Raw genomic sequence first — 15,202 nt, 5'->3', positions numbered from 1 at the left:
CTGTATAGGTTTGTAACGAAGTTTTGAGTATATTCATCTCGCCTTGCTGGGCATTGTAGTGAACCTATTGCTATACCAATCCTGCTGTGTCACATCAGTCCATCAGCCTTGAAAAGTGGGTTTGGCCTCTGAAACACATTGGATACACCACATCCTCCTGGGAAACCTGCAGGGTAGCCGATCCGGCTACTTTCTTCTCGGCCTCTCCAGTGTGCCCATGTGCTGGCAGCTTCCTTCCGTGCAGATGATTGTTCTCTGGAGGTTCCTTTGGTACTGGGTACCCTCCCTATGTTGAGGCTGGCCTGGTATGGATGAGAAGGGAGGGATGAGCAGATATAGGTGAAAGGAATCCCTGGTTGTTTGTTTACAGAGGTTAGCAGCTGAAGATATCATTTGTCAGCCATTTAAATGAGTTTTTTTTATACTGTGTATATACTGTATACATGTGATTTTGTAGTTCTGGGTAGGGGGCGCGCGCCACCATTTGCAGCCTCGGCTGTCAATCACTGGGTCAATTTTCTAAAGGATTATGGTCTGGAGACTGTCTAGGCCACTCCATGACCTTAATGTGCTTCTTCTTGAGCCACTCCTTTGTTGCCTTGGCCGTGTGTTTTGGGTCATTGTCATGCTGGAACACCCATCCACGACCCACCTTCAGTGTTCTGACTGAGGGAAGAAGGTTCTCATCCAAGATTTTACAATACATGGCCCCGTCCATTGGCCCCTCAATGCAGCAAAGGCGGCCTGTACCTTTAGTAGAGAAACAGGCCCAAAGCATGTTTCCATCTCCGTGGTTGACTGTAGGGATTATGTTCTTAGGGTCATCTGACCACAGCACTTTCATTTTCTGAATCATTTAGATGTTCATTGGCAAACTTCAGACGGGCCTCTACATGTGCCTTCTTGAGTAGGGGGACCTTGCGGGCACTGCAGGATTTCAATCCATGGTGGCGTATTGTGTTACCAATGATGTGTTTGATGACTGTGGTCCCATCTGACTTGAGATCATTCACAAGCTCCTCCCCTGTAGTTCTGGGCTGATCCCTCACTTTTCTGAAGAGGCAAAATTATGCATGGAGCTCCAGACTGACGGCGATTGATGGTTATTTTGTATTTCTTCCATTTGCAAATAATCACTCCACCAGTTGTCTCCTTCTCACCAAGCCTCTTGCTGATGGTCTTGTAGCCCATTCCAGCCTTGTGCAGGTCTACAATCTTGTCCTTGATGTTCTTAGACAGCTCTTGTCCATGGTGATGAGTTTTGAATGGAAGAAAGAGATTCTGTGGACAGGTATCTTTTTTTTTTTTTTTTATACACATAACGTGTTGTCGTTAGGAGCACCTTCTTCAATTGACATGACTAATCTGTGTACCACATGAGCACATAGCCTGTCTGTGGCCAGAATTCTTGTTGGTTGGTAGGGGATTGAATACTTATTTTACTAACTGAACTGCGACTCAATTTATAACATTTTTATTGTGTTGTGCATATATATATATATATATATATATATATATATATATATATATATATATATATATGTGTATGTGTGTGTACACACACACACACGTGTATATATGTATGTGTATATGTATATGTGTATATATATATATATGTGTGTATATATATATATATATATGTGTGTGTGTGTGTGTGTGTGTGTGTGTGTATATATATATATGTGTGTATGTGTTTATATATGACAAAATATATGCAGCATATTTTTAAAAATATATATTTTTAAAACATATATTCTTCAGATTTTTGTTTTACATATAAAAAAGTCATTTTAACATATGGTTTTACATATATTTGTAAATGCATTCCAAAAATATAGATTAAATGTATTTTTAAAGACATACCAAATATTTGAAAATGTATTTTTAAAAATATTTATTGAAAACGGCCAAAATTGTAGTATTTCAAATATATGTCAATATATATGGGAAGAATATTTTTTAAAATATTTTTCTTCCATGTGGGCAGTTCCAGTAACCCTCCTTGAACATGCTCCCGCCATTTAACTGGGCTCCGCTTACCCATCTATGGACAGGGGGAGAGCCATGGTGGGTGAAGGTGGCTGGACTCTCCTTCTTTGTGTGACCTGGAAGGCGACTTCGAGGACGTCACTTCCGAGTCACGGCTGTCACTTTCCCAGGTAGAGTAACTGAGGAAAGATGCATTGCAATACATCTAAAGGATCACAGAGGAGACATCCGGGGTCTTTTAGACCCTGCATGTCTCACTAAAGAGAACCTGTCATCAAAAAATCATCACATAGGGGACTTTCTTTCTCCTATGTGATTAAAAAAAATAGTTACACACAAGCACATAAAATTCCCCTTCAAAAAATTTGTAAGCGCCCCCACATGTATGCACAAACAAGCGTAAGCTCACATGTCGGACACCTACGCATGAAAACATTGATTGCAATACACATAATACATATCACCGCACACGCTGGAGTGAGAGCAATAATTCTAGGACAAGACCTCCTCCGTAATGCTAAACTGATGATCTGTGAGGGGCTTTTGAAGCGTCTATAGAAATGATAAGGTATTGAAGTTTGTTCCCATTTCATAGGCACACATAAATATTATCGTTTGGCATGTTGGGTATCTATTTACTCGGCACAACCTTGACTTTTATATTGTAGTAATTTATTGCATTTGTTTGCACTAAAATTCACTTCAGTGTGATTTTTTTCTCTTACTGAAAGTTTGCAATAGTATCGTTTGACCTAAAAAATTAGAACTACCACTATTTTATTTTCTAGGGTGTCTGCTTTCAGAAAATATAGAATGTTTTGGGGGGTTTGTGTAATCTTCAGGCCTAAAATGATTTTTTAAACAGGTGTGCAAAAAATTGGCTCTGGCAGCGAAAGGGTTAAAAGTCCCACCCCGAGGGGGGGGGGGATATAGTTTATCTAGATAACATACTAAGAAGTGGCACAGTACAGAGAACACACACTGTATATTATCAATTGGTCTCTAGCCATGATTGGGAGCTGGTGGGATAGGCTCCCAATCACATGACCACTGTGACAGCCAATCACAGCAGTAATGCTATTGGGAAGTCCATCCCATTTAAAGGGACAACGGGGCTGCGTGAGAAGGGGTAAAGTGCAGGGAGGCTTGATAACACACCCCTAAGGGGCCTGTCTTTGACACCCTGGGCTGAAAAGAAATGGGCCGAGTGACACCACTCATTATTCAACCCCAAAGGCGACTGGTGCTGGATCACGAAGCAACAAGAGAAGGTAAGTATTGCAGGGAGAGCTTTCTCATTTGAATGACGTGGGCAATTTATCTGTCGTTTTATAATTAAAAAAATAAATAAATTAAAAAATAGGCCTTTTTTCAGCACGAACGCAGGGGAATGTAGTTCTGGGAACCTCCAGCGCTGAATGTATGTAATGGCAAGGGATGCTGGGGTGTGCTGGATGGTCTGTTGATGTTAGCTGCTGGGGAGCTATTGTTGTGGGGGCTCATTTTCTGAAGAGGTCTATTGATGCTGGTGGGGGATCTATTGTTGTAGATGGGTCAGTTGTTAAAGGGATGGATCTACCGTTGAGAGGCGGGGTCTATTATTGCTGATTGCTGATTGCTGGAGGGTCTGTTGATGGCTGAGGGGAAATCTGTTGTTGGGGGGATCTATTGTTGCTGGGGGGTCTATTTTTTTACTGCTTTTCTTGTTATTAACAAATTCCATACAAGTTGCTTAGCACCACAAAATGATACTTGGTTTTGTATTCTCTAAAAGGGTGGTACTGGGAGGGGGCGGAACCAAGGTGGGTAGGGGGTGGATACAAGGGGTGACTTGGACAGGAGAGTTCCAGCACCTATTGTCGGAGAAGCCCTGATGATACCCAATGTATACTGACATAATGAGCGATATACACACAACACATCGGACTCTGGGATGATTTGGATGATTGGTGTCTCTCTTCGAGTCACATGACAACACCCTCTAGCACAGAGGTGACTTACTTGAGTGGGTCTTCACTTTACATTCTTCACTTGAATGGATTGTGCTTGATATTGAACACGAGAGGGGTACTATTTTGACAGCAAAGCGATGCCTTGTGGCTGCAGCATGTGTACATCTCTGTCTGGCTGACTTTGCAGCTTAAAAGGGGAGCAGTAAAAAAGCAGCTCAACATCCACTCAAGAGTTTGAGTTCTGTTTTGGAGGATGGAGACAAGGGGTCCAATCCTGGCAGCCAGGGGAGCACTGCTGCAAAGTGACAGCCAGGAGACTGAAGTAGTTGCGTCCTTGAAAGCTCTATGCTATAGCTCAGGGGTCTCCAAACTTTCTAAACAAAGGGCCAGTTTACTGTCCTTCAGACTTTAGGTGGGGGGCAGAGTGGCCGTTGGGAATTGAAAAGATCCCGACGTCAGTGGGAATAAGCCATGCCCCATTATTGGAGCCCTTGGGAGGAATTGTCCCCATCATTGATGTTATGGGGACCCTTCTTTGGTGTCAGCGGGAGGAATGGTGCCCCATTGCTGGTGTCAGCGGGAGGAATGGTGCCCCATTGCTGGTGTCAGCGGGAGGAATGGTGCCCCATTGCTGGTGTCAGCGGGAGGAATGGTGCCCCATTGCTGGTGTCAGCGGGAGGAATGGTGCCCCATTGCTGGTGTCAGCGGGAGGAATGGTGCCCCATTGCTGGTGTCAGCGGGAGGAATGGTGCCCCATTGCTGGTGTCAGCGGGAGGAATGGTGCCCCATTGCTGGTGTCAGCGGGAGGAATGGTGCCCCATTGCTGGTGTCAGCGGGAGGAATGGTGCCCCATTGCTGGTGTCAGCGGGAGGAATGGTGCCCCATTGCTGGTGTCAGCGGGAGGAATGGTGCCCCATTGCTGGTGTCAGCGGGAGGAATGGTGCCCCATTGCTGGTGTCAGCGGGAGGAATGGTGCCCCATTGCTGGTGTCAGCGGGAGGAATGGTGCCCCATTGCTGGTGTCAGCGGGAGGAATGGTGCCCCATTGCTGGTGTCAGCGGGAGGAATGGTGCCCCATTGCTGGTGTCAGCGGGAGGAATGGTGCCCCATTGCTGGTGTCAGCGGGAGGAATGGTGCCCCATTGCTGGTGTCAGCGGGAGGAATGGTGCCTCATTGCTGGTGTCAGCGGGAGGAATGGTGCCCCATTGCTGGTGTCAGCGGGAGGAATGGTGCCCCATTGCTGGTGTCAGCGGGAGGAATGGTGCCCCATTGCTGGTATCAGCGGGAGGAATGGTGCCCCATTGCTGGTGTCAGCGGGAGGAATGGTGCCCCATTGCTGGTGTCAGCGGGAGGAATGGTGCCCCATTGCTGGTGTCAGCGGGAGGAATGGTGCCCCATTGCTGGTGTCAGCGGGAGGAATGGTGCCCCATTGCTGGTGTCAGCGGGAGGAATGGTGCCCCATTGCTGGTGTCAGCGGGAGGAATGGTGCCCCATTGCTGGTGTCAGCGGGAGGAATGGTGCCCCATTGCTGGTGTCAGCGGGAGGAATGGTGCCCCATTGCTGGTGTCAGCGGGAGGAATGGTGCCCCATTGCTGGTGTCAGCGGGAGGAATGGTGCCCCATTGCTGGTGTCAGCGGGAGGAATGGTGCCCCATTGCTGGTGTCAGCGGGAGGAATGGTGCCCCATTGCTGGTGTCAGCGGGAGGAATGGTGCCCCATTGCTGGTGTCAGCGGGAGGAATGGTGCCCCATTGCTGTTGTCAGCGGGAGGAATGGTGCCCCATTGCTGGTGTCAGCGGGAGGAATGGTGCCCCATTGCTGGTATCAGGGGATGAAATAGTGGCCCAAGGGCCAGATAAAAGCAAGCAAAGGGCCACATATGGCTCCCGGGCTGCAGTTTGGGGACCACTGCTATAGTGAATTCCCTACACCACATAATAGCATTGTTCTGTGTCCTTCATCCTTTGTCTCTCCTTCTTAGATGGAAGAAATAGATGAAGACAATCTGGTTCCTGAGTCCACAATTAGAGGGGAAGAGGCGGCGGGAGAGGAAATTGGTGATGATGTGGATGCAAAACCCGACCGGAGCCAACGGATTTCCATCTTCTCCAGGTTAGTCATGTAATCAGATGCCTGGCACCAGACCATTGGATTTCTCTCCTCTGGAATTTTTGGCAAAGTTATTTCATTCTGCTGAAAATCCTCAGATTAATAAATATTCTGTTTGGTAATTATAATTGCATTTCATCCCATTCTTGGACACATTCCCTAGCACAGTGCTGAGGGAATTAAAGAATACCTAAAACCCAAGAACAAAAATGTAATATATTGCAGCTTTAAGGTCAGTGAACTACAGAACACCTCCGCCCTATGCTATGGCAATGAAGAGCGGAGGAGGTGCTATCTAAATCAGAAGATTAGATTCCAGAACAACCCCTCCCCTTACATTAGATGTCAGGAGCCCCCACCATTAAAAGTCAAGACCCCCCCCCCCCTTACATCATAATGCACTCCCCCCATACCTTGTGCTGCTGCCTGACAGAAGCTGGGGGCAGAGATGGGAAGCAGAACCTGCAGAGTCTGGAAGAGGACCAGAGGAGGGCTGGAGTCAGCTGGCGGAATCTGTTGAATGCTGAGACTAGGGAATGCTGTGGTGGCACAGAGAGGTGCAGGATCTGTAAGAGGAGTTATGTCCTCCTCTTTGCTGTTGACTGCTGTGATGTGGAAAGGGGGGTAGAGGCAGAGATGAGCCTCTCCATGGCTACACAGAGAAACGCAGGATCTGGCGGAGGAGTTTTGTCCTCTCTACTTCCGACTGCTGAAACAAGGTGGTGGTGGAGACGAGGGGGGTGCTGCCGCTGCAGCACAGGTGTGAAGGCCACATGAACTGGCCTGATGGGCCAAATTCGGCCCTCGGTCCTTGTGGTTGACACACGTGGCCTAGGGTAACAACACTGTTCCTCCAAAAATACAACATGGTAAATTACCGTATTTTTGGCTCCATAAGACGCACCTAGATTTTAGAGGTGGAAATCAAGGAAAAAAATATTCTAAACCAATGAACTGCAGACATAGTACAGGAGATGACCAGAGACTGCGGACATAGTACAGGAGATGACCAGAGACTGCGGACCCGGTACAGGAGATGACCAGAGACTGCGGACACGGTACAGGAGATGACCAGAGACTGCGGACACGGTAGAGGAGATGACCAGAGACTGCGGACACGGTACAGGAGATGACCAGAGACTGCCGACACGGTACAGGGGATGACCAGAGACTGCCGACACGGTACAGGGGATGACCAGAGACTGCCGACACGGTACAGGGGATGACCAGAGACTGCCGACACGGTACAGGGGATGACCAGAGACTGCCGACACGGTACAGGGGATGACCAGAGACTGCCGACACGGTACAGGGGATGACCAGAGACTGCGGACACGGTACAGGAGATGACCAGAGACTGCGGACACGGTACAGGAGATGACCAGAGACTGCGGACACGGTACAGGAGATGACCAGAGACTGCGGACACGGTACAGGAGATGACCAGAGACTGCGGACACGGTACAGGAGATGACCAGAGACTGCCGACACGGTACAGGAGATGACCAGAGACTGCCGACACGGTACAGGAGATGACCAGAGACTGCCGACACGGTACAGGAGATGACCAGAGACTGCGGACACGGTACAGGAGATGACCAGAGACTGCGGACACGGTACAGGAGATGACCAGAGACTGCGGACACGGTACAGGAGATGACCAGAGACTGCCGACACGGTACAGGAGATGACCAGAGACTGCAGACCTTTGGAGGGGGGGGGGTCATTGTACGGCAATCATGTACTGACCGCACTGGTGTGAACTATGCCATTGGAAACCATGTCACTTACTATTAATGAGTTTTTGATACAGAAACAAAAACGCACTGGACTGCATGCTGTGACCTGGCCCTTACCCATTGATTCCAAATAGCATACAGCTGTTTCAGACTTTCTTGGCCATTGTCAGTGCAGTGTATGGAAACCAGGGCCACTATGGATTAGGGTTTGGAATCCATAGAGACATCGGGGTGGATTTACTAAAGGCAAATAGTTCTCTTTGCAAGGGAAGTTGCACTTTAGAAATGAATGAGGTGAAGCCACCATAGTCCAATCATGAGCAAGCAAAAATACAGTTTTTTGCTTTTTTTTTTTTTTCTTGCACCTGATTTAGGTATTCATTGCAAAGTGAAATTTCCTCACATTCACTTTACACGACCTCTCTGCCACAGCTCCTTTGTACAGCAATCCTAATATGTTGGATTTTTATCATGAACACAATGGCTGTATTATGATATGTCACCACTAGATGGCAATGAAATGCCATAATCTAAATTGTAAGACTCCTCACCCACAGCACAGCCTCCTGGTCCATGGGTTCGATTCCGGCTTCATTCACACTTGTGCGACTTTGGACACTAAAGTCGCATAACAAGTCGCACCCCTTGTTTTCCAGTGAGTACCGTTCATATCTAGGCTCCATTCATGATTTCAAAATCGTGCAATTTTCATTGCGACTTTACAGTGCGATTTTGATGCAACTTTAATGCGACTTTGGAGGAGTGCAACTTTTGGCTTTGACCAAGAATAATAGTTTCTGCTGTACAAAGTCGCACACAAGTCACATGTACAACATTCAGGTGCGACTTTCATGCAACTTTGGAGAGTTTTAATTGAGACTCTAATCACACTTGAGCAACTTCAAAATCGTGCAATTTTCATTGCGACTTTACAGTGCGACTTAGGGGTGACTTTGATGCGACTTTGGATGAGTGCAACTTCGGTGCAACTGTGGCTTTGATCAAGGATAATTGTTTCTGCTGTACAAGGTCACACACAAGTCACATGTACAACATTCAGGTGTGACTTTCATGCAACTTTGGAGGGTTTACATGGAAGTCTATGGCCCTCAAGTCGCATGAAAGTTGTACCAAAAAAGTGCAGGAACTACTCTGAAGTCGCACAGACATGAATGGTACCCATTGGGAAACATGAGGGGGGTGACTTGTCATACAAGTTGCATAAGTGTGAATGGAGCCTGAAGTCTGTAGCCCTCAACTAGCATGAAAGCCAGACCAAAGTAGTGCAGGAACTACCTTAAAGTCGCACAGATACGAACTGTACCTTTTGGGAAACATGGGGGGCGACTTGTCATGCCACTTTGGACCCCAAAGTTGCATGACAGGTCTCATAAGTGTGAAATGAACCTTCATGAGCTACTTTGGTCTGAGTTTCATGCAAGTTGAGGTTCATGGACTTCAATGTTAACCCTCAAACGTTGCATGAAAGTCGCACCTGACTCTTATATATTCGATAGTTTGCAATAGTTGTCCGTTATCTTTGGTCAAAGCCAAAGTAGCATCCAAGTCGAACCTGTCCAAAGTTGCATCAAAGTAGCACTCCAAAGTCGTGCAACTTTGGAGACGCATAAGTGTGAATGACAGGCAAGTAGACTGTTCACATAGCAAGGGAAGTTGTGCTTTGCAGGGAATTTGGCCCAGAACAGTGAATGTGGGGAAGCTCTGTTGACTTTCATCTTCCAGACAGAGCCATGGAGAAGGGGGCACCACCATTCCTCCTGTACAGGGCCCAGGCCAGCAAGGGGGCCCACACAGCAGGGTGATTTGGATGTGGGGAGGGAGGGTGATCGGCACAGCAGGGGGAAGGGGGACAATTACTGGAACTGATCCCCTGTATGCAGAGGCATATTTATCACAAGGCATTTGCCTAGGGCGGCATTTTATAGGGGGACAACGCTGCCCCCTAGAAGAAGGGACATATGCAGTATGGGGACCATGTTGAATCCAAGAGAGGCTGCGGGCTTCTTGATGGTGTATGCAGAGCACGATTGTCATTCCTGGGGATGGCCAGAGCTGTGAAGGTGAGTATCTTTTTCTCTGTCTGTGGTGTCAGGCTCTCTCCGCTGGGGAGGGGTGGGGGGGCGTCTGATTTTTTTGTTGCCAATGGCAGCACAAAACCTAAATACACCACTGCCTGTATAGCTCTGTCTGCAGCCGCTGAAATCTGGCTTCTTCTCCTCCCCCTCCTGCTGGCTTTCAGCGGCTGCAGATAGAACCATACAGGGGATCGGTTCCAGTAATTGCCCCCTCTCCCACTGCACCCATCACCCTCCCTGTGCACTATACGTTTCCCTCTGCTGCCGAGGCCCCCCTGTGTGCCCCCCACCCACGCAATGCTGCTGGCTTCCCTCCTCTACTTCCCACCAGCAGCTGCAAGCACACAATAGGATCCTTCAGGATGGAGAGAGGGGAATTGCCCAGTAAATATGTCACATTTACCAGCCCTTTCTTCCCTGAATGAACACAATGAGTGAGTGGTACTGATCACTTGCAGTGTTCATTCATAACCAAATCATAGTAAATTGTGTTTTTTTTTTTTTGGGGGGGGAGCTGCAGTCAGGTTGGCTGTATGGGGCCCCGTAGTTTCTAATAGCAGACCAGCTTCCAGCCATATGCAAGCAATAAAAAGTTGTTATTTTATAATACAGGATGTATACAGTGTGCTCAGCACTTTACAATGTACAGGGACACATTGCAGTCACAATACAATACAAGAGGATTACCAGGTCCCGGCTCTTAAGAGCTTGCAATCTAGTAGAGTTATTTTTTTCCTTGCACATGATTGGGTATTCTTTCAACATGTTCAATAAATCCCGTACAATGCCTGACTTCCCTGCAATGTGAACAGCCTCCTTGCCTTTAGTAAACCAACCCTAGTATGAGCGGATTTTATATCAGGAAATAATGCTTGTGTTATGGATTATCACCATTAGATGGCGATGGAATGCCACAGGACACGTTCTAGGACTCCTCAATGGTGAGCCATATGTATGTGTGTGTATGTATGTATGTATGGGATACTGTGTGTGTGTGTGTGTGTGTGTGTGTGTATGGAATACTGTATGTGTGTATGTATGGGATACTGTATGTGTGTGTGTGTATGGAATACTGTATGTATGTGTGTATGTATGGAATACTGTATGTATGTGTGTATGTATGGAATACTGTATGTGTGTGTATGTATGGAATACTGTATGTGTGTGTATGTATGGAATACTGTATGTGTGTGTATGTATGGAGTACTGTATGTGTGTGTATGTATGGAGTACTGTATGTGTGTGTGTGTGTGTGTGTATGGAATACTGTATGTGTGTGTGTGTATGTATGGAATACTGTGTGTGTGTGTGTGTGTGTGTGTGTGTGTGTGTGTGTGTGTGTATGTATGGAATACTGTATATGTGTGTGTGTGTGTGTGTGTGTGTGTGTGTGTATGGAATACTGTGTGTGTGTGTGTGTGTGTGTGTGTGTGTGTGTGTGTGTGTGTGTGTGTGTGTGTATGGAATACTGTGTGTGTGTGTGTGTGTGTGTGTGTGTGTGTGTGTAATACTGTGTGTGTGTATGTATATATGGAATAGTGTGTGTGTGTGTGTGTGTATGGAATACTGTGTGTATGTATGGAATACTGTGTGTGTGTGTGTATGGAATACTGTATGTATGGAATACTGTATGTGTGTATGTATGGAAAACTATGTGTATGTATTGAAAACTGTGTGTGTATGTATGGAATACTGTGTGTGTGTGTGTGTGTGTGTATGAAATACTGTGTGTGTGTGTGTGTGTGTGTGTGTATGGAATAGTGTGTGTGTGTGTGGAATACTGTGTGTGTATGGAATACTGTATGTATGGAATACTGTATGTGTGTGTGTGTGTGTATGGAATACTGTGTGTATGGAATACTGTATGTGTGTATGTATGGAAAACTGTGTGTATGTATGGAATACTGTATGTGTGTATGAAATACTGTGTGTGTGTGTGTGTGTATGGATGTGTGTATTGAGTGATGGAATACTGTATGTGTGTGTGTGTGTGTGTATGGAATACTGTATGTATGTGTGTGTGTATGGAATACTGTATGGATGGATGGAATACTGTGTGTATGTATGGAATACTGTATGTGTGTATGTATGGAATACTGTATGTATGGAAAACTGTATGGATGTATGTATGGAATACTGTATGGATGTGTGTATGTATGGAATACTGTATATGTGTGTGTGTATGGATGGAATACTGTATGGATGGATGGAATACTGTATGGATGTGTGTGTATGGAATACTGTATGTGTGTATGTATGGAATACTGTATGCATGTGTGTGTGTGTGTGTATGGAATACTGTGTGTGTGTGTGTGTGTATGTATGGAATACTGTATGCGTGTGTGTATGTATGGAATACTGTGTGTGTGTGTGTGTGTGTATGGAATACTGTATGTGTGTGTGTGTGTGTGTGTATGGATGGAATACTGTATGGATGGAATACTGTATGGATGGAATACTGTATGTGTGTGTATGGATGGAATACTGTCTGTGTGTGTATGTATGGAATACTGTATGTGTGTGTATGTATGGAATACTGTCTGTGTGTGTGTGTATGGAATACTGTATGTGTGTGTATGTATGGAATACTGTCTGTGTGTGTGTGTATGGAATACTGTCTGTGTGTGTGTGTATGGAATACTGTATGCGTGTGTGTGTGTGTGTATGGAATACTGTGTGTGTGTGTGTGTGTGTGTGTGTGTGTATGTATGGAATACTGTATGCGTGTGTGTATGTATGGAATACTGTCTGTGTGTGTGTGTATGTATGGAATACTGTATGGATGGAATACTGTATGTGTGTGTATGTATGGAATACTGTCTGTGTGTGTGTGTGTATGGAATACTGTGTGTGTGTGTGTGTGTGTGTGTATGGAATACTGTGTGTGTGTGTGTGTGTGTGTGTGTGTGTATGGAATACTGTGTGTGTGTGTGTGTGTGTGTGTGTGTGTGTGTGTGTGTGTGTGTGTGTGTGTGTATGGAATACTGTGTGTGTGTGTGTGTGTGTATGGAATACTGTGTGTGTGTGTGTGTGTGTGTGTATGGAATACTGTGTGTGTGTGTGTGTGTGTGTGTGTATGGAATACTGTATGCATGTGTGTGTGTGTATGGAATACTGTATGTGTATGGATGGAATACTGTATGGATGGAATACTGTATGTGTGTGTATGGATGGAATACTGTGTGTGTGTGTGTGTGTGTATGTATGGAATACTGTATGTATGTGTGTATGGAATACTGTATGTGTGTATGGAATACTGTATGTGTGTATGGAATACTGTATGTATGGAATACTGTATGTGTGTATGGAATACTGTATGTATGGAATACTGTGTGTGTGTGTGTATGTATGGAATACTGTATGTATGTATGGCATACTGTATGGATGGATGGCATACTGTATGTACTGTCAGGTGGAGTGTATTAACCACTTGCCCTCCAGAAGATTCCCCCCCCCCCCCCCTTCCTGACCAGGCCATTTTTTGCGATACGGCGCTGCGTCACTTTAACTGACAATTACGCGGACATGCAACGTTGCACCCAAATTAAATTTGTCTTTTCCTCACAAATGGAGCTTTCTTTTGGTGGTATTTGATTGCCTGTGCTTTCTTTATTTTTTGTGCTATAAACAAAAAAGATTGACAATTTTGAAGAAAAAAAAACAATATTTTTGACTTTTTGCTATAAAACTTGTCCAGTAAAAAAATGTAAAAATCAAATTTCATCATAAATTTAGGCCAAAATGTATTGTGCTGCATGTCTTTGCTAAAACAAAATCCCAATACTTGTAAATTAGTTGGTTTACATGAAAGTTATAGCATTTAAAATGGCGGTATATATACTGGGATTTTTATTTATTTATTTAACTAGTAATGGTGCCGATCAGCGACTTATAGCATGACTGTGGGACTGCGGAGGGCATTCTGACAGTGGGGGGAGCTGACTAACTGCCACTGACATTCCCAGTGACACTATTAGAGTGATCTGTGCTAATAAAAAGCACTGACATTGTACTAATGGCACTGGGCAGGAAGGGGCTAACATCCTGGGTGATCAAAGGGTTAACTGTGTGCTGTGTGTGTTTTATTAAGGAAACATGCTGCTGTGTGTGTCTCTGCTGTGCAGAGACATACACAGCAGCATGTTATTGCTGGCAGGAGACCTGTGCTGTTTACCCACAGGTCTCTCCCTCTGTCACTGTTTCTCGGCAATCATCTGGTGCCGGCGGAGAATCTCCGGCCGGGACCCAGTGATTAACATTAACAAATTACATATACAGTTGTGTTCAAAATAATAGCAGTCAGACATCACTAACCGGATCAATCACTGTTTTTGGTAGAAATGATATTTCTACATGACAAATAATTTCCTAGCAGGTGTAGTAGAGTAATAGAAATCCAACAGACCCAACAGTCATGACATGCATGCTGCTGATTCTGTGTAATTGAATCACTAAGTGAAAGGGGCATGTTCAAAATAATAGCAGTGTGGAGTTCTATTAGTGAGGTCATTCATTCTTTGAAAAACAGGTGGCAATTATTGCCCTTATTTAAGGAAGGAAGGCAGCAAATGTTGTACATGCTGGTTACAGTGCATTTCTCTCTGAAATTCTGAGGAAAATGGGTCGTTCCAGACTTTGTTCAGAAGAACAGCGTACCTTGATTAAAAAGTTGATTGGAGAGGAGAAAACATATAAAGAAGTGCAGAAAATGATAGGCTGCTCAGCTAAAATGATCGCAAATGCTTTAAAATGGCAACTAAAACCTGAAAGACGTGGAAGAAAGTGAAAAACTACCATTGGAATGGATAGAAGAATAGCCAAAATGGCAAGGACTCAGCCAACAATCAGCTCCAGGAAGATGAAAGAAGGTGTGACGTTCCCTGTGAGGACTGTTACAATTAGAAGAAGCCTATGTGAAGCCAAGCTATCTGCAAGAAGCCCCCGCAAAGTCCCACTGTTGGAAAAAAGTGTGCTGAAGAGGTTACAATTTGCCAAAGAGCACATTGACTGGCCTAAAGAGAAATGGCGCAACATTTTGTGGACTGATGAAAGTAAGATTGTTCTTTTTGGGTCTAGTGGCCGAAGACAGTTTGTCAGACGACCCCCAAACACTGAATTCAAGCCACAGTACACTGTGAAGACAGTGAAGCATGGTGGTGCAAGCATCATAATATGGGGATGTTTCTCATACTACGGTGTTGGGCCTATTTATCGCATACCAGGGATCATGGTTCAGTTTGAATACATCAGAATACTTGAAGAGGTCATGCTGCCTTATGCTGAAGAGGAAATGCCCTTGAAATGGGTGTTCCAACAAGAC

General features: G+C 45.4%; 1 protein-coding gene across 1 annotated transcript in view; it reads left to right on the top strand.

The window, feature by feature from the left end:
• CASP7 (caspase 7) overlaps positions 1-15,202 on the top strand; it is a 97,960-nt gene that overhangs the window by 13,284 nt on the left and 69,474 nt on the right. Inside the window, exon 2 of the mRNA XM_089653064.1 lies at positions 5,920-6,050. Within this exon, the coding sequence (XP_089509190.1) occupies positions 5,920-6,050 (131 nt within the window). The remainder of the gene's footprint in view (positions 1-5,919; positions 6,051-15,202) is intronic.

The sequence above is a fragment of the Staurois parvus genome, unplaced genomic scaffold (assembly GCF_062004578.1).
Source record: "Staurois parvus isolate SC_StPar_1 unplaced genomic scaffold, SC_StPar_1.0 ptg000697l, whole genome shotgun sequence".
Classification (NCBI taxonomy): domain Eukaryota; kingdom Metazoa; phylum Chordata; class Amphibia; order Anura; family Ranidae; genus Staurois; species Staurois parvus.
Note: the sequence above shows the minus strand (reverse complement) of the source record. Positions and strands in the feature narration are given on the sequence as shown.